A 21,386-nucleotide genomic window follows, 5' to 3' on the forward strand; every position below is an offset into this window, starting at 1 on the left:
TATAAGGGTCAAATAGAAAACCAGATTTTTATTCATATGTAACACCGTATAATTAAAATTATAGTAGAATAGTTATAGTAAGTAGTCATATTTTCGTAATAATGTAATAATTAAATTGAGAATATAAAAATAATTTTTTTTTGTAGTTGGCAACATCTTTGTTACAAAACGAAATAAGCGGTGTCAATTTCAATTTTCATTCGAGTTCGAATCTTAGAATCCTCAGTCTCATAACTCATTCCTTACGAACGACGAATCGAAAAAAGGAATGGATATCATGCTTTCGTGTAATCGCTAATCTGTGTTCTTTTGTAGTTTTCTTTCAAGAGAGTATTGTTGTCAAATTTTCATTGATCTGCGAAAAATCATGAAGCAGTAATAAAAGAATCGCCGTTGACCTGAAAAGTGAAATAGTCTTATGTTTTTATAGATCAGGTTACAGATCTAACGACATAAATTTTATATGAAAACCCTCGAACAATAGAATAAAAGAATTAAAACTTCGAATTATAACAAGTGTTGAGTGTTGTTATTGTTCTTGATGTCATGACTACGGTGAGTTTATCATTTATTTCAATAGTTATTATGAATGGTGGGGTCATTGTTCTCGACAAATCGTCAGAGATCACAAATTGATTTTATTAAAATTTAACTGTTACAGAGATTGCATGGCACATAAGTCGTGTAGTAATACGTGGAATTTTGCCAAATCGGTCATCAGTGGCATAACTAATGTTTAATTCTTTAAACATTAATAATTCGTTGCAGCTGTTCACTAACATAATCCAAATTTTTAAATAAAATTATTTAAAATTAGATTATTAAGTAAATTTTATCCATCTGTTAAGAAGAATATTACAGTAGTATTGTTAATATAACCTTCAAAGCTTATTTAGACTCTGTTCCCCAAGACAATTTATATTTACAATTAACTACTCCTAACTTATATAAATATAGTGTAGGTAGAAATCTCATTTCTAAATGATGGCTTTCATGCTTTACATAAGGCTGCTTTAAAGTTACAATTTTTTTTTTGTGAACATGAATCATCAATGATAATTATGAGCACCGGCTCTAACAAAGAAATTGGGTAATTTTTATACTGAAGTTAAAAGATTTCATCAACTAAAAGGCAAATATATTATACTATCAAGAATATATTCAAGAAGTCTACTGATTAATTTATTTTCAATTAATCAATGCAAGAAATATAAAAATTATTTGATATATATTTTCTTGATGAGAAGATATACTTCACATTCATCTATATTGAAAAGTTATGATCTGTGTGATATTCTTCATGCTATATTTCAGGACATAGCAATACAAAGCATTAATGACTAGCAATTGAGAGGTATTTAGTTCAGTATCAAGCATAAGTAGTAGCCCTGTGATCTCTCCCTTGCTTCATTTATGTCATTATTTGAAAGACGAGGACATAGCAATGTTTAACTATTCACCCTCTAGCCATGTTTATAAGTATAATTACTTAGAAGAAATCTCAAAATGACATTATTATTTTACAGTCAGTTAAGTTTGCCACTGAGTGATAAGTTATTTTACTCTATTAAATTATAAATTTGTTGTAATGCAAATTATCTAAAAAGGATGATAACCATTTTAATTGAGTATAATTTTGTTGAAGTTATGTAGAAAAAAAATCATTCTTTTATTGATAACATTAAAACATTAGGTAATTTACAGTTATTGTTTAAAAACATGTTTTAAATCAGTAATAAAGTTATATTTTTAATCAGTTATAATTCAAATATAAGCTAAATTGAAATTTTGCTTTACGTGAAATTAGCTACAATACATATGTTCATATATATGTTCAATATATATGTATATATGAACATATATATAAACATCAGTGCCATCATTTAATTGTTATTTGGTTGTTTATATTGTTAAATAAATAAATTAAAAAAATGTAGTACTTACTAATTTAATGTAAACTCTGTATATAATTGAATTTTAAAAGGTTTTTAAAGAGAACCTTATTCAATGATTAAGACTGGAACCATTGATTTAACCACTGCAGACCATCTATATTTAACTGTTATGTTTTATCTGATAAATAGATTAAGGCAGATAGTTAAAAAGGATGTTGAAGATCCTTTGTGGCTATAATAAAATAGGTTTTTAACTGGAAAAGAGAAATACAAATTATTGCTGTCATCATACTTTGTTGTCTTAAATTATAACTTTAATTGTTTTCTAAAACTCTGTTATTTTTATTGCTGTTTATTGTATCTTGGCATTATATGTAAATCTTGAAAGGGTATTTTCAATCCTACAGAATGTCTAACAACAAATAAACAAATTTGGCTCGTTATCTGTCTCATAATTGTAGTTTACTATATGAATATTTCACAATAGGTAATTGAGCAAGTGTTACTACAAGCACAATATATAACATCTTTGTCTTCAAGGCTTGAGGCATATTGGTAATATAAGGAATGGTCAATATTTCTTACAATGCCAATGTCTATTTGAAGTTGTGACCATTTACGATCAGGTTATTATGCAAAAAAAGTTAAAAATAATATGAAAGTGTATGGACAATCAGCATATGACAGCAACAATGCTAGTGCTTTTTCAGGGTAGAGCGAGATTATGTTTCGAAGCTCCTTGTTTCCTCGCCATATTCCGCGATTATTAGAACCTTGGCCCTGCACACATGCATGCCTGAATCATGTATCCGTATATCATAAAAGTCAACTCGTAAGACTCCAACTATTGTTACTCCAGTCATGCCGCACTTGGGATATCAAAATATGTCTGCAATATTTTATTTTTCGCTTGTATTTGCCACTGGGCTTAATGCGACTGCATCTTTCTTGCTTCCCCAGAGCTGATGCTGCTCCTATTACAGATGTTACCTACACGACATACATTGGTAAAATAAATAATAAAAATCGAGCATAGTCATAAATATGAATTTTTTATTAAACAAGATTTGTGTCCCACAGAGCCTAACAAAGGCATAGCTTTATGAATTTCCGGTGACGATATCCGCGACGTGCACTTAATATTTGTACATTCCTCATGAAATACAAACAACAACACAATCAATATACTTACAAAAGTGCAACACTTCTTGATATGAATGTTCTATAAATCTCATTATTGAATCATATTAACAATAATCTGCTGCTGTTCTAATGTATTTATCATTTCCAACATTTTGTTTTAATAATACTGAGAAAAATTGAGTATAATACAAACAATTTGTAAAGGTTTTTCTATTATTATATATAATTGTTTCTTAAGCGTCTGGCAGTGAATTTAATCATGAATCATATTTTTGTAATTATGCTCAATCGTTTTTATTTTATAAATGTATCTCTTACTTTTATGTTACTTATAATTATTTAACAAGGTACACGATATTAACTTTAATTTAATTCCTGCATAAAACTCATAATAAGGAACTAACTAGTTAGATATACAAAATCAAATTGTAAATTTTGGCCAATATGTATAATTGTAGTATATTTTTATTTGTTACAGGTGCTTCCAAAGTGATAAAGGATATCGTTGTGTAAATTACGCCATAGAGAACTTATACCGATTACTCTGATGACCTAGTGAACGCTGTGCCAACCTTAAATACAAATAATACGCGCCATTCAGACATGCTCTTCGATACAGTGCTTAATAAATGAATCGCGTATGTCTATTAAACCAAACTATAAGTGCTATGTGATGAATTATCAATTAGTGAATATGTTAGTGTTATGATGTAAGTGACGATGTCGAAGGTGCTATCAGCTCTCGGTGGGGCTTTGCCCGACGAGAGACCGTTGCTGTCCCTACAGATAGTGGATAGTTTGGCCAAATGCCCCGCTGGCTATTGGCCCGTCAGCCGCACATACGACGAGGACGCCGATGCAGGTCTGCTGCGTCAATCCGGTCTTTTTGGCAAGAAACCGAGCCACTACATTTGTTTGTCAAAGACTGAGGGTGAGTTTCCCACTATTATGTGATTTATTGCATTATGACGACATGTTCTGTTGATAACGCTTTAAATGTTTTATCTTTTATTTATTTTTTTAATATAAAATAGGTAGTCGGACGGGTTAATGGGCCACCTGATGGTCAAAGATCACCGCCACTCAAAGGTACTGGCAATGAAAGAAATAACAATGCCTTACATTATCAATGCGCCACCAACCTTGGGAACTAAGGTGTAATGTCCCTTACATCTGTAATAGTTACTTTAAACCGGAACACAACAATACCAAGTATTGCTGTTTGACGGTAGAATATCTAACAAGCGGGTGGTATACGGGTATACCACATACAAATTAATTTTAATGAGTAATTTGTAGGTCGAATTTAATTGTAACGTTTCTCTATGTACGTGTAGTAATATTTCTCTTTTGCAATGTGTACTAAGTTGCACGCGTCTAATTGGTTAAGACAAAAGTCTCGTCATTATTTATCTTTCAACAACTATATATGAATACAAGATGCGTACAGTATGGTGCGCTGTTCGTCATTCATTATTATAGACATGTCGAAAGGCCCTTTTCATTCCTGTCGACCTATATTATTATCAGTTACTAAAATAAACTCTTTGCTTCAAACTTTGTGAACGCAGTAATCGTGCCAGCATAATAAAAATGTATGTAGTTTTATTATTATTTTGTCGTAAAAACTACTCATCCTACTCAACTGGTGGTAGAGCTTTGTGCAAGCTCGCCTGGGTAGGTACTACCCACTCATCAGATATTCTACCGCAAAACAGCAGTACTTGGTATTGTTATGTTCCGGTTTGAAGGGTGAGTGAGCCAGTATAATTACAGGCACAATGGACATAACATCTTAGTTTCCAAGGTTGGTGGCGCATTGGTGATGAAAGCGATGGTTAACATTTCTTACAATGCCAATGTCTATGGGCGTTGGTGACCACTTACCATCAGGTGGCCCATACGCTCGTCCGCTTTCCTATTCTATAGAAAAATCTAGTTGAATAGTTTCAATAAGCTACACTTATATGATATGAATATATGTTTTATTGGGATTTCTCTTGGTTTATATATATAAAGATTAAATTAAAATATTTTTAATCATTTGCATTTAGGCTTAAACATTTAACCAATAGACAAAAGATCTATATGTGTATTCTAGATCTACTTTAAACTATTTAGATTTTGCAAGTAGACTAACGCGAACCTGTTTTCATTTTCATTTAGTATCGTTCACTCCAGTGTCCAAGGTTGAAATATAATAACAAGTGCACAAAGATCGTGCAGACGATCAATAAGCTGACGGGAAATCTTTATTGTAGGGCTCATATCCGTTAATGCTAAGTCGACAGTCGACATTATTATACGTACCCACGTAAAATTCGCCCATTATAAGAGAACATTATAACTTTTAAACGCCGAGAGTAACAGTATTTTGTCATCGTATACAATATTCAGGATCTATGTTTCTATTAACATTTCTAGTAATAATGTTGTTTTAGTATTAGTATTAATATACAGACAGGACATTAAACTTTTTTTTTGTAATAATTGTACTAGTGAATGGGTCATTTCAGAATCAATGGCAACCGCCACCCATAGACATTGGCTCTGTAAGAAATATTATCGTCATCATAACATCCCTTTTTGTGTCATTTGTGACTAGTTAAGCTTCTATTATTCATAATGTACATTGCGTTTATAGATATTTAATGCAAACTACATGCGACATCTGATTATTTTATTTAATCACAGTAATTGAAATATTAGTTTTATGAAATATTTTTATAATATTGTGTATGAACACTTTGTTTATGACTTTCTGAAAACTTTTAAGTTAATCGGTTTCAATTCTAGTCTTTTAAGTAGGGACTGAATTATTCAGCGCTACTTGATTTATTATAAACAATTGATATGACAAAGTGTTGACATAGGATGTTACTTGGGTATATCCAATAATGTATGTAAAAACTAGATAGTAATGTAATAGGAAAATCCGTGATAAAAATAAATTGAATGTGGTTTTAAAATGACTCATGACATCGAAATAAATTATTAGTTGGTGCTAACATGCCTATTTACAAAGGTACGAGATGGAATATCCATAAGAAGCGTTTATTGATAAATACTGACCTTTATAATGATCATAATACTATATACATACATAATAACTCAGATAGTGGTTGATTAATATCATCGCCCTTTAAAGTATCATCAAGTATCATTAATAAATCACTTCTGTAGTATTCAAAATTATTATATCTATTTTAATACCGGATGCTTGTAAAATGGTAGCAAATAATTTCTTCAATTTTTTCCTTCGTTCTTCATCGAACGTAGCGACACATATAAAGGACACATATGAAGTCCCGTTAACGGCTTAAGTAATTTAATAAAACATAGATATGCCAAAGCGCGTTTAGGATAAAAGTTACCAATTATCCTTTGGTGGAAACGCAGCTTAATACTTCGTTCGGAGGTAAATATGCATCAAATATACTTTAATGCTCGTTATTTCGGATAAGTGGGAAGCTCGACAGTTGACACGACCCTAACGCGGGTGAGATAAGTTCCGTCATCATAATAACGTCCTCTTTAGTTGGTATGTCTGTCAACATTGATCCGATTTAACGAGGGACGAACCGAAGATTATATCATTAATCGTACTGTATAGTCTATTCCAATACCATTAGCAGTACAGACAAATAAACAATTAATAGGTCATCGATGCTCGAAATTTAACAGTATCTGTGGTAGTACAGTACAGTAACAGCCTACAGTACAGTAATGTCCCACTGCTGGGCTAAGGCCTCCTCTCCCTTTTTGAGGAGAAGGTTGGGAGCTTATTCCACCACGCTGCTCCAATGCGGGTTGGTGGAATACACATGTGGCAGAATTTCAGTGACACATGCAGGTTTCCTCACGATGTTTTCCTTCACAGTCAAGTACGAGATGAATTATAACCACAAATTAAGCACATTAAAATTCAGTGGTGCTTGCCCGGGTTTGAACCCATCGATCATCGGTTAAGATTCACGCGTTCTTACCACTGGGTCATCTCGGTTTTTTCTATCTGTGGTAATAATTATTTAATCGTAAAAAAATGGCGCTTGGAACGTCGTCGTTGATGTTGCTATCGGTACTCGGCAAGTAAGATTAAAGTGTATAATTTATTTATTTATTTATTTGGATCTCCAACAGTTGTACATAACACACATTCAAAACACTTTTTACACCAACTTAAAACTAACTATGCACAACCGATAACAGGAGAACACACCATTCACAAACACAATTACAAAATATACAAATCAAAAATAAAATAAAAACCGAAAATAGAAATATTTAAATAAAGAACAAAAACAGAAACAGAAACAATTTTTTTTTATATAGAATAGGAAAGCGGACGAGCATATGGGCCACCTGATGGTAAGTGATCACCAACGCCCATAGACATTGGCATTGTAAGAAATGTTAATCATCGCTTACATCACCAATACGGCACCAACCTTGGGAACTAAGATGTCATGTCCCTTGTGCCTGTAATTACACTGGCTCACTCACCAAACCGGAACAGAAGATAGTAACTAATTAAATTTTTAAACAAATTAACAGTTTATAGTAAAAGAAACATCACATTATTTCATGAACGTTGAGAGCCCGTTACAACCAATGTCCAGTGTTACTGTGTTTTTTACACAATAATTATATTCTCGCGATATTGGAGCATTCTGTCCAAGTTTCGTTCGAGTGCGGTTAATTTTAAAGAAGTCCGTTCTCTGGGTGCGAGGATGTCTTCTAGGAACATTAATATTAACTTTACTCAACAATCATGTTTAGCAAATCGCATGGAATATTTAAAACAATCAGAATTAAGTTCAATCTTTACTCTTTCGCCATTGGAACGGGCTATATGTCGTTGAGCTGCTCCTTAGTGTGGGCCAGACTAATAAAATTAAGTGTCTTTATTAATGAAGTTAAGTGTCCGACTGTTTTTATTACTCATATTCGTCTAATTGTATATAGAATAGCATCGCCAACTACGAAGTACTTCTTTTTCAGTATAGAGCTGACGTTACGTAAATTCTTTGTAGGAATAATTATCTAGTTAATCGATAAGCTTAAATGGTGATTATTATTTTGTTAGACAATTGTTTTGTAGACAACAATGATCGATTATTACTTTTAAAACGTAACCATTTTATAATTGTAGATAAAAAAATAATGAAAATGAAAGCGAATTTTATATTTATATGTGTGGGTTGAATATTAATTAAGTCTTTTGGCAGATAGTTTTGACGCTGCGTCGTCGAGATGGCCCAGTGGTCAGAACGCGTGAATCTTAACCGATGATCGTGGCTTCAAACCCGGGCAAGCACCACTAAATTTTCATGTGCTTAATTTGTGTTTATAATTCATCTCGTGTTTGACGGTAAAGGAAAACATCGTGAGGAAACCTGCATGTGTCTAATTTCATTGAAATTATTCCAGTAGTAGAATACACTTCTACCAACCCGCATTGGAGCAGCGTGGTGGAATAAGCTCCAAATCTTCTCCTCAAAAGGGAGAGGAGGCTTTAGCCCAACAGTGGGACATTAACAGGCTGTTACTGTACTGTATATAAAATTATATTTCCATAATAGTGAAAAAATTCGCGTGTCGATAAGGATTTTATTTACACTTGAATGGATAATACGTATTAGTTTAAATCGCTAATATTTTTTTAGTATCCCTCCTTGTATAAGGTGTCTAATAAATATCCATTACACTTAGGGTATTTTCCCCTATGTAATCCGATATTGGAGTTTTTTTTAAATGTTTTATTTTAAGGTTGTCTGGTTAGAAGGAAATACAATTAATTTTTATCATATTATCCTATACTCTTTATATATTTTATAATTATACGGTTTCATGTCCAAATAAACCATATCTAAATTAAATTGGTACGACGTCAATCACTTGGTGGTAGGATTATGTGGATGGCCGTCTGGATAGAATCCTTATTCATCTATTATAACGTTTAACAGCAAAAGTAATTATTATTGTGAGTGAGCGTGTGAGCCAGTGTAACCAAAGGAACAAGGGAAATGTTACTTCCCAAAGTCGGTGGTGCATTGGCGTTGTAAGTCATATTTCTTACAGCGCCATCAGGTGGCCCCCATTTGCCTGTCCGCCTACATTATTAATAAAAAACCCTATTTTTTCTTTTCTTAACATATGAATAAATAAAAGCTAAACGTAAATGTCTCAATCCTCCTCTTAATGAAATGGTTAGAAGCTGATTCCATCACTGCGCTACTCCAGTGTGGTCGGATAAATATCAGAAATCGTCGAAGAAATTAGGTCATCACAATGTTTTCTTTAAAAACCGAACAAGACATATAAGCAAATGGAAACCTACTAGTCTTGTGTGGATTTAAGCGTTTACAGCGTTATTGATATCGGTTATAGACGTGTTCTATCCATGGAGCGAATTTAATTCAAATCCAATTCAAAATTATTTACTAAATATAGATTGATTGTCAAATTAACAACAAACAACCGGTTCGGAAAAGAAAATACCGTGATTTGATGAAATCGACAGAATAATGTTTAGAAATTTAAAGTAAAATAAGGAAATATTCAGAAGGCGAGCGTTTCACTTCCAAGGTGTGCTATCAACTATAAACTCACTAGTTGTATAATAATCTTTTGCACACAATAATGTATTACTTTAGATTTAGCTTAAGCCATTATGTTAATTAGCCAATATGTTTATTACTATGGATTTAGCTTAGTTCAGAGATTCTGTACAACAGAATTAACATTAATTAATCACCAGCTTTTTTGTCTTTAAGAACAAGCCGAAGAAATTTTGTTATAACATTTATATAGAACTTACTTATAAACTTTGCGCAGCGTGCGATTTGTTTAACAATGCTGCTTATTTCGAATATCAAAGTAATAATGACGGAAATAGCGAAATCAGCCTATAGTTGTTTGTTTTTAAATGGTCAGCATTGTAAAAGAAGAACAAACAGTCCAAAGAAACTAAATTTCAAATATCGAATATCATAACTTCTATACTAATGCTTAGAAGTATTGTCTTCGTCACTAGTTGTGTTGTAGCGTAGTGTAGTGCGTTTTCATGGTCTTTGAACTCCTCTCACTAATAGCACCGTTAATAATGAAAGTGAATGACGCAATAAAAGGCGGGAACTTTCATTAAGGAGCCGAAGGTTGAACGACTCCTGCTTAGATGGTCGGTTAAATTGACCTTATTTTTATCATCAGAACTTCGCTCACAAATTATTTATGAATTATTCTTTACTTTTAATAAAAAACTCTCTTCTATCTTCAATATACCTAAGGTTGTATTAGATTTAGTTTGTTCGGTTTTTACCTCTTTAAAACATATTTTACTTTATCCGTGGCATCGGCTTATTTGATAAAAAATCTGATCAAATTTTTGTGATAGGAATCAAATTATATTCAAGATAATTAAAATACGCGTCAATAATTTAATTTCGCCATGCAACGCCTCGCATATCATCTGCTCTATTACAATGCCTCGATGTCATTACAATGACGTCGAAGATCTATTTAAAGCGGGTGCTCTGAAAATATTTCTTTAATACAATCCGATATGTGTACTGATTATATAGCTAAATTTATTGCAATATTGGGATAAGTGTAAATTAAAAAAAAATATGTAAATCCGGCCGCTGAGAGAATGCGTCACGCATCACTGATACACTTCAAAAAAGACCTAACCTTGTTACACAGCGTGGTTAATTTAAATAAATAAATATTTAAAAAACAACAACTTATTCATGAAAAGTAATTTGGCGCATAATAGTATCATTTATTGAAAGGTAACAATATACCATTTTGAATGTTAGTATTAGTAGGGCAAATAAACGATACGAGTCAGCCAATACTTGATGATTTTTAAAATTCGTCTGTAAATAATTTACTGCTCGGCAAAATACAGAAATTGTGCGATTGCTCGCACAATTTCTTGCTCAAATTTCTTTCTGTTCTTCTTTCAGCCTTGCGGTTGTCGTCGATTTAGTATTATTTCATTTTTATAATTAATGCTAAATAAATTATTCGAAGGAACTATACAAACGTACGTACGTATAACTGGTGGTAGAGTTTTGTGCAAGCTCGTCTGGATAGGTACCACCCACTCATCAGATATTCTACCGCAAAACAGCAGTACTTGGTTTGAAGGGTGAGTGAGCCAGTGTAATTAAAGGCACAAGGACATAACATCTTAGTTCCCAAGGTTGGTGGCGCATTGGCTATGTAAGCAATGGTTGACATTTCTTACAATGCCAATGTCTAAGGGCGGTGACCACTTACCATTAGGTGGCCACATGCTCGTCCGCCTTCCTATTCAAAAAAATGCGACATATTATTATATTTAATCACGATATAACCCTGTCTCGGATATTGGTAACATGATATATCAACATGATTATGTCAAGCCGTATAGTAGGATTACATTATCGTTTACTAACATTATGTCGAAGTACAATAATGAAAGGAGTTAACCGAAATGAGTGTACACAATGTTACCGGTAAATGGTTATAAAACCTAAACAATACAATTCCCAGGAGTGCCGGGGTACGTGATGGACGGGGTCCTGGTGCTGGGTGAGCGGGAGGCGATTCCCGCGGGATACAGTGTGGCGGGACGCGCGGGCAAGCGGCGACTGTGCACGCATGTATCGAGACAGGCTCCAGCCGCGACCCCGCTCGTTACCGACGTCATCGTCTGCTCGAAGATGCGGGCCGCGCCGCAGGGGTTCTTGCTGGCTGGGTGAGTTCAAAGGTTGACAATTCTTGACAAATTTGTGATATGATGGCATTTGTTTTCAAGCAATTTCATTGGTTCGGTGTACAGGTTATCGAAGTTAAATAACAAAATCTTATAAAAAGATGAACTTAAAGTTACATTGAATTCAACCTAGGAAAGAACCTCTTACAGAAAAAAATATAATTAAAAATATTTGTCTGTATTAAGATTTGAATTCTTAAAAAAAAATCACTAAGTGATTGTAAGTCAACGTTCGCGTGTATTTTCTAGTGAGATTAACGGCAAGGTGGTATGCTACAAAGTGAGCGGCGGTAGCTTAGAGACGTCGCCCACGCACCATCCCAACGACTACGAGAACGTTGTCACCAATCTCACGCCTGAAGCAGCCAGGAGGTGAGTCGAAACAATTTGTAAACATTTCGATCAACTCGTATTCATAAGGAATGAGATAAACGTCTCAAGTACTACTTGAACTCTAGAGTCTCTTGATTGTTATTATTAATTCCGAGATAAGACGGTAACAACGTATGAGAATGTATTAGGTACTTGAATAAGTTTGTTCTGTTTCCTAAGAGATGGCATTACTAGTACTACGTACATGTAATTACAGACGGTAACACATGTGCGCGGAAGTACTGTATAATTCACTTCAGTATATATTGGCTCACCATATTGTATTTTTTTTAATTTTAAATATGTCTAGTTTTGCGCCTAATAAAGTGTATTCGCGGGAAATTTTACTGCACTATTTTTTTCAAAATAAATCTGCCACTAAAGCACACTAAATTCCTGTTGATACTTACGGTGGCAATGCTTCAATTTTGCACTTGAGGATAAAGAACGGCTTGGCCCACCAAAAAAGTTTGAAGACCAAGAATTGAAGGAAATGCTTGATCGAGATCCATGTCAAGCACTAGCTGAACTTGGAAAATCATTACACGTAGATAAGTCAACAGTTTCGAGAGGTGTAAAGGCGTTAGGAATGATACAGAAGCAAGAACATTGGGTCCTGTATGAGTTATATATGTATATATATTTAATTACAAAAAAAGTACGTTTTGGATCAAATTATCACGAAACGAAATTTTTTGCTTAGTTTTTTGTAAGTCTGAATTATAATATTAACAAATCTTCCGCCTTCTCCTCTGACACGAGTATTTTCTTATACTCACTTGTTTCCAGTAGATTCGAAACTTGATTCTCTTTATGTAGGTACTTTAAGTTTTGCTGAAGAATTAACTTTTACTTCATTTTCATTGAATGAATGATCTCATACCTCCTTTTCAAAATAAATAACACTATTTATCTACACAAATGTTGCTTTTGTGTATATTATTTCTGTAGTCTGTGAGGAATCACAGGATGATATGCACTTGCAACATTAAACACCAGCCAAGAAGCAACGCCACGATGAAATCGGAAATGACGCATGTGATGCATTGTACATGAGGACGAGCACAATACATTTTATTTGCTCTTGACGCATGTACGGTAGATTAAGTGTGGCGCACACACAGAGAGCTGATAAACTAGAGTAACTGAAAGAATATGTTCCGAGGTTGCAGGTAATGCGGGGGTTCTTCAGGGATCTATTTTTGGTCCATTTCTCTTCCTTATTTATATGAGTGATTTGTTTTATACTTTATGTAACAAACATGAGATAGTATTGTTTGCTGACAATGAAACTTTTAAATTATTAAATAAAAAGGCGCCAATCTATGATTGAAGATGTAAACAATGCTCTCTCTGAAATACTACATTGGTTTGGTTTTAATAACTTACTGTTAAATAATAAAAAGAATTGTATTAAAAAACAAATTGTCGCTTCACAATAAACATAAGAGTACATAGTGTGTGTTCGTATGTGTAGTATGTTCGTTATTACACGAGTTGTTATCAGACATTTCGATAGTCATATTATTTGTATATGATACTCCAATAGCAGAATGAGTAGAGAGATAAACAAACTTTAGATTGACATATTGAGTGTGATTTAAAACACACTCAGTTACAACACTAGGTAACTTTACTACTTACGAGAATGTCTACTTCAAAGTTATTTCCATGTCTCCAAATATAATTTAAAAAGTCGAGATGGCCTAGTGGTTAGAATGCGAGAATCTTAACCGATGATCGTGGGTTCAAACCCGGGTAAGCACCACTGAATTTTCATCTGCTTAATTTGTGATTATAATTCATCTCGCGCTTGACGGTGAAGGAAAACATCGTGGAGAAACCTGCATGTGCCTAATTTCATTGAAATTATGTCACATGTGTATTCTACCAACCCGCATTGGAGCAACTGGTGGAAAAGGTGGAATAAGCTCTAAACCTTCTCCTCAAAAAGGGAGAGGAGGCCTTAGCCTAGCAGTGGGACATTGACAGGCTGTTGCTGTACTGTGAATATTATTTCGCTGACGTGACTAAGATTATTTTAAATATCGACCAATAAGACATGATCCGTCAACTCGAACTCAAAGTCGTTTATTTATCTTTACTCCTGCTACTGGAACAGACTTTTCTAAGCTTTGTTGATTTGTTTTTAATAATTGTCGTTATTTTCAGTTCGTTGTCCGTAACACTGTACAAACAGTTGAAAATGCGGTGGAGAGGCTGTATGGGGTATTTGAGATTAATGGACGAGCATGTTGTCTTTGTAGTCAATAGTCCAATCATTTCTATACATGTTATAAATATAATATGTCTCATACACATTGTAAATATTGCATCGAGAATTATTGTTGTTGTTATGTCGTTGTGTTGTAATGTTGTAATGGAATACGAATAGTGAAATCATTTCTATTGGGGCTGAGAATCACCCTTCAACAGGCCTTTCGCTTGACATCTCAACGACTCAAGTGTCCATTTTAGTTTTTGCTAGGAATACGCGAAATCATTAAAAAGTACTAAATTGTCGATGGTTTCTGCCTAATATCTCTGATTAGAGCGTCTATGCCGGATAAATAATCATCATTTACATGAATATAGTGGATAATTAAATAAACAAGACAAATAGTAACAATAATACAGTTTTTAACCAGATTCAATTTAAAATATCCATGAGCAGATACTATAGTCGTTAATCAAATTTCCATGACATAATTAATATCGTTAACGGCATCAATTTATACTAAAACGAAAACAACACGGTGATTAAATTCGTTTAAATATTGTATTCAATATCGAACGCTATTTGTGTTTGAAAATATTTCAATTTAAATTTTCCGAGGAAAGAAAAGATTTTATTCTATAGATTGAATTTAAAAGTCAAGATCACTGAACTGTGACTGCACTTCATTCTGTGTGTATGACACATGAACATGGTCTAATTGAATGTAATAATCATTATTCTTCCTTCGTACTTTCAGATTGCGGCCGGTCCCAGAACGGCCTCCGAAGCTGTCGCCTCTCGTATCGGAACTCAACAATCTCAACCTTAAGTCCCCTTCAGGGTACCCGCGCATCGAGGAATTCACTTCCGACCATGACTACGAAGCCCTGAGCCCCTCCTACAACGTGAAGCCCGCGAGACCGGCACCCCGGCCGCCGTCGACAAAGTCCCCGGTCCCGCACGGCAGCCCGGGGCCCACCTCCCCCGCCGCGCTCCACAAGAAAAAGGGGCCCGCGCCCTTGCCCAAGGTCCTCAACTACCAGACTCTGGGCGGATACAACGGCATGGAAGGAGTTCCTTTTGTTCTAAACCCCAAGCTGAGAGGGTTGCCGAGTGATGCCTTGGTGAGTTATGTTTTAGGTATTTTCAGTTTTCAATATACTAGACCTAGAAATCATAACCAAAACTATGATACTTATATTTAAAAACGGTGTTGTAATATTAAAAACATATTACTGTAATATATTCTAGGAAGTCTGCTTGATAAAAATAATCCTTCTCGTTTCAGGCGCAGTTGCCAATGATCAAACAGCGCACTAGCTTCGACCTGGACCGCGACTATTCCTACAACTTCTCGGTGGAGCGACAGACGTGATCCCGCTCAACCGCGCACTCTGTAATAGACTGTTTAACGAAATATTATAACGAAAATTGCATGAAGATTCGAGATGTCAAGCATTATTGATAAACTATGGCTGAAGTAACATTATATGTTAATATATTACAAGCGGAGTGTACAATTGTATACTCGTGTATGTTACCGACGATAATTCCTCGTTAAAAAATTCACATTTTATATATATGACAATTATCAAGTATTGATTAAAAGTAATGGAATCAATATGTAGGTAATTAATATGGAACAAGCATAATTAAGCATAAGAAAATGTAATTATCACTAACTTAAAATAATGAATCGAAACCCATGTTTTATTTATATATATGTATATATATAAAAATAAAAACTTTAATTTAGAGCCTGTAGAAACACAATTATATTTAGTTTATTATATTGAAAGATATACAAATAAATATAAATAAGGTTTTATATAAAATAATTGCCAATTAATAAAATAAATTGGCAGCGTATGATTCTGCTATAGTCGAGCGAAGTAATTTCTTTTAACGTGACAAATAAAAAGCAATCTATAACATATCTTAATTAGGATTCAAAGTGTTGTGAACAAGGAGATTGTAGCGAGGCCTTGACAGCACCATCTGGTGTTTAAGACTGAAGTAATTATTAACGAGGGATCAAGCCGATCTAAGTGTGGATTCAGAGATTAGTTTTATTATAAATAGCGGTGACTAATTATTTCATGAAATATACAAATGGAAAAAACTTAGTTATTCGACTGATTTTTTAAAAGTCATGGCAGTAAGTCAGAAGTTAAAAAATCCAGCATCGAATTATGAAATAAAGGCAATATTTGAATAATAAATAATGACATTGAATAAACCAAAAATGAAACGAATGAGATTTTTCAGTGATAAACTGAAAATGGTTTGATAATATATATTAATGGAAGTTTTAGGCATGGTATTATGTATCTGTACTTATAGATGTATCAATTCCTAACGCACCCGTCTCCATATAATGATGTCATATGACCATTAGAAAGGCATTTTGTATTTGGTTTTTATTCTAGGATATTTTTTTTTTGTAGAATAGGAAGGCGGACGCGCATATGGGCCACCTGATGGTAAGTGGTCACCAACGCCCATAGACATTGCCTTTGTAAGACATGTTAACCATAGCTTACATAGCCAATGCGCCATCAACCTTGGGAACTAAGATGTTATGTCCCTTGTGCCTGTAATTACACTGGCTCACTCACCCTTCAAACCGGAACACAACAATACCAAGTACTGCTGTTTTGCGGTAGAATATTTGATGAGTGGGTGGTACCTACCCAGACGAGCTTGCACAAGCCCTACCACCAGTAAAGATACAACGACGATGTCGATATATCAGAGATGTGCTTCTTATAAGCACAATTTAAAATAATATGCAAATATGTCTAATCAATTTCAAAATAAAAATATTAATAAACATAATTACAATTAGTCAATTGATTCCATTGCATTGCAGATATCCCATATTTAATATAAGCGCTGTTTGTTGATGGTTTATACAAATGGAATTTTATGTATTTTATTTATGTGGTACGAAAATTATGTCTACCCCTGTGCCCGTCACGCGAGCTTACAAAGCTTATAGTCGTTTTCAGTAGCAGGAGAATTATAGATAAATAAAACCAGTTAAATAAAATATATAGCCGAGATGGCCCAATGGTGGTGGAATCTTAACCGATGGTCGTGGGTTCAAACCCGGGCAAGCACCACTGAATTTTCATGTGCTTAATTTTTGGTTATAATTCATCTCGTGCTTAACGGTGAAGGAAAACATCGTGAGGAAACCTACATTTGTATTCCACCAACCCGCATTGGAGCAGCATTGTGGAATAAGCTCCAAACCTCCTCAAAAAGGGAGAGGAGGCCTTAGCCCAGCAGTGGGACATTCACAGGCTGTTACTGTAAAAGCAGTTTGATCTTGAATTCTTTGGTAGAGATCTAAATGAATAAATTATCTTTGGTATAAGCGAATCGTATGGTATATGTAAATCAAAGGTTTTCTTATTTTTAATAATCCTGCTATTTGAATATAGTATACTGTAGCGCCCAGCCTTACTGTGAAGTGATAGTCCAATTTGAAGATGCGAAAAACACCAAGTAAAACAGTTCTAAGCTGCCAGTGAGGATTGTAATATTTAGGATACGTCTAACGATTTAACGACGATGAATTTATCATAACTTTTTGAGCTCTCACCTCCACTTGCTTAATACGTATATAACGTGTGAAAACTCCAAAAACTATTACATCAAATAATTATTACAACACTAAAATTAAAAAACTAAAAATATTTATAGTTTTTGCAACTAACTACTATTTACTTTGTATATTTTACGCTTACTAAAGTAGTAAGTATTGAGTCCAATACAAGTTGTTTCTTGGTTAATCACAAATTGTTATTAACTTTCAATGATTTTTCATTGTTCCATTAGGTGCGCTGTAAGAAGTAATATATTTATATCATTATGTAAGCTATCGCTATTATTGGTTAAGGAATATTATTTTTATTAGATTAATATCTAAGCGTTAATTTTAATAATTCATTGACGTGCAAATTTCTTTTTGTTGAATTTTATATATTTTGAACATTTTTAAATTTAAACATTTCATAAAAGTTTTTTTGTAATGTTAGGACGTAAAATGAATTTATATCGTGCCAAATATACAAAATAAAAAAATAGTATAATTTTTTTAAATCAGGTTACCAAAGCGACGCGTTATGTCGTTTAGCTGAAATTGTAATACTCTATGAGAAGAATAGTGCTTAGTCTAGTCTGGAAAAAGTCCTGACTTTCTGTTTCTTGTATTATATATCTTGGATACTCTAAGATAACGACGTTTTTCTCAAAGCAATTACTTATTAAAAATACTAACATAAGGGTTGTGATCTCCATTACCCAAATCGTTTTTTATCATTTTGATATGCCAATTTTTTATATAATTACATATCTTTCAACGTTATTTTTAAATATTTAATTTTTATCATTAAGTCCAAACACAATTGGAAGATGAACTAATACTTTAAGTTAGGTTTAATACGAATAAGTTGATATTACACAATAAAAAAACTGAATAAAATCTCTTTATGCAAGGGATGTTAGCATTAAAATATTGTGGATTCATATTTCATACGTCCTACGTCTCGAGTATGTTATGTAACGTTGCTTTAAGTGAGATTTCACGAGTTAGTTAAAACTGATCGAGGGTTTGGAGTATTTGATGCACTGTTGCGGCGTGTGAGGCTCGCTTTCGTTTATTATATCCAAATCAATTTCGATTGTTATTTCGTTTTGTTTTCATGCGATTGACGTTGCCAGGTTGTTACTATTCACATAAAGTGGGTAATTAGTTATATATATATTTATGTAAAACTTATGTATATAAAATAGATATGTGGACTGTGATTAATGAACTGTGTTCGTTGTCTAAAATAGAGGACTACGTATAACATACATTTATAATAAATATATGAATTACTAAAGGCTTAAGAGTTCTTGAGCTCGTATTTCGGAAGAATTTGCACGTTCAAATTAGTTTTTTTTTGCTAACGTCGCTTTTTAGTTTTAATTACGAATACAATGATCACAGTCTGTTTTATATAGTATGTTTGAAAATAGCCAATTTACACTGTTAATTTTAATTTTATGCCTATGATATATTTTTTAAACAATACTAATTAGCTATATTGTAAATATCATGTTTTTGATATGATTAGGTTATTAAATACGCTTTTTATAACTAGAAAATGTATTTCAATTTCGTTTAGAATATAATGAAGAACATAAATATAAATTATTGACTCTGTGCCATGTTTTATTTATACAATCAACAGCAAATCGTTGTCCACTGCTGAACATAGGCCTCTCCCAAGGTGCGCCAAAGCTCCCTGTCCTCCGCCTTCCGCATCCAGTTGGTGCCCGCCACCTTCTTAGAGTCCGTTCACACAGACCGGCTCGAAGAGGAGAGCAGATTTTTATCACGTTGGAAACAGTGTTTTGAGTGATTGTAGTAAAGTTTATTTTTGCATTTGCACCTTTTTTGTCATTAAAAATGCCTGAACGCGCTTCGTGTGAAGTAATAAAAGGAGCCGACCGGCTCCGCTTGCGTGCTCTTTCTCGCTCGCACCCGCTTTCAGATCTCTTCCAGCCGGTCGATGTGAAATAGTTGGCGGCTCCGCTCCGGCCAATTCCAAGCGTATACGACCCGGTCTGTGTGAAAAGAAAAAAGCAGGCCGATGCTCTCCGAGCCGGTCTGTGTGAACGGACCCTTAAGGTCGTCGGTCCACCTGGCTGGAGGGCGCCCTACGCTGCGCTTGCCGATTCGCGGTCTCCACTCTAGGACTCGTCTGCTCCAACGGCCATCGGTCCTACGACATACGTGACCAGCCCACTGCCACTTCAGCCTGCTAATTTTGCAAGCTATGTCGGTGACTCCGGTTCTTTTCCGGATAATCTCATTTCTGATCTTATCCTTCAAAGATACTCCGAGCATAGCTCGCTCCATAGCGCGCTGAGCGACTTTGAATTTGTGGACTAGTCCCACAGTTAGTGTCCACGTTTCGGCACCGTATGTCATGGCAGGTAAGACGCATTGGTTGAAGACTTTCGTCTTCAAACATTGCGGTATAGACGACTTGAGGACTTGACGAAGGTTGCCAAATGCTGCCCATCCCAAGCGAATTCTTCGATCGGCTTCCTTCTCGAAGTTGTTCCTACCGACTTGTATTATCTGTCCTAGGTAGGTATATTCACTAACAACTTCGAGAGGTTTCCCCTCGACGTATATCGGTCCCGGCACGACATGCCTATTGAACATGACCTTGGTCTTGTCCAAGTTTATACCGAGACCGACACACCGGGAAGACTCGCTTAGGCTACGCAGCATTTCGGTGAGTTGTTCCAGCGACTCTGCTATGATGGCGATATCGTCGGCAAATCGAAGGTGTGAGATGTACTCGCCGTTTACATTGACTCCATACCCAGTCCAATCCAGCGTCTTGAAAACGTCTTCCAACGCGTTGGTGAACAGTTTCGGGGATATTACATCCCCCTGTCTCACCCCTCTGCGCAGTTGGATCGCCTTCGTCTTACAGCCCTGGATGTGGACAGTCATTGTAGCGGCGTTGTACAGACATCTCAGAACCTTGATATACCTCTAATCGATATGACATCTCTGCAATGAGTCGAGCACTGCCCAGGTTTCGATGGAGTCGAAGGCTTTCTCGTAGTCCACAAATGCCACACACAGCGGCTGATTGTACTCTTCGGTCTTCTGCACAATCTGCCGAACAGTATGGATGTGGACCACGGTGCTGTAGCCTGATCGAAAGCCGGCTTGCTCTGGGGGCTGGAACACGTCAAGTCGTTTGGCGAGACGGTTCGTGACGACTCTTGAGAACAGCTTATACACTTGACTCAGGAGGGAGATTGGTCTGTAGTTTTTCAAGAGGGTTTTATCACCTTTCTTGAAAAACTGTACCACCTCACTCCTGCTCCACGTTTCCGGGGTCTTGCCATGTTGGATGACGAAATTAAAGAGGCTTGCTAGCTCTTTCAGGACCGGAGTCCCGCCTGCCTTAAG

At 34.9% G+C, this 21,386-nt stretch overlaps 1 protein-coding gene across 2 annotated transcripts; it reads left to right on the forward strand.

Moving 5' to 3' along the window:
* Nucleotides 1-195: 195 nt before the first annotated feature.
* Nucleotides 196-19,610, forward strand: LOC126777518 (uncharacterized). Of its 2 annotated transcripts, XM_050500552.1 has the most exons (7): nucleotides 196-555; nucleotides 3,517-3,969; nucleotides 11,580-11,784; nucleotides 12,052-12,174; nucleotides 14,347-14,403; nucleotides 15,150-15,516; nucleotides 15,681-19,610. In XM_050500552.1, exons 2-7 carry the CDS (start codon nucleotides 3,759-3,761, stop codon nucleotides 15,765-15,767), a joined length of 1,050 nt encoding a protein of 349 aa, XP_050356509.1. In that variant the 5' UTR covers nucleotides 196-555; nucleotides 3,517-3,758; the 3' UTR covers nucleotides 15,768-19,610. The 2 variants fall into 2 exon arrangements, with proteins under 2 accessions (XP_050356509.1, XP_050356519.1); XM_050500562.1 differs by lacking the exon at nucleotides 14,347-14,403 and having other exon boundaries at nucleotides 197-555.
* The last annotated feature ends 1,776 nt before the right edge of the window (nucleotides 19,611-21,386 follow it).

Source organism: Nymphalis io, chromosome 2 (assembly GCF_905147045.1).
Source record: "Nymphalis io chromosome 2, ilAglIoxx1.1, whole genome shotgun sequence".
Classification (NCBI taxonomy): domain Eukaryota; kingdom Metazoa; phylum Arthropoda; class Insecta; order Lepidoptera; family Nymphalidae; genus Nymphalis; species Nymphalis io.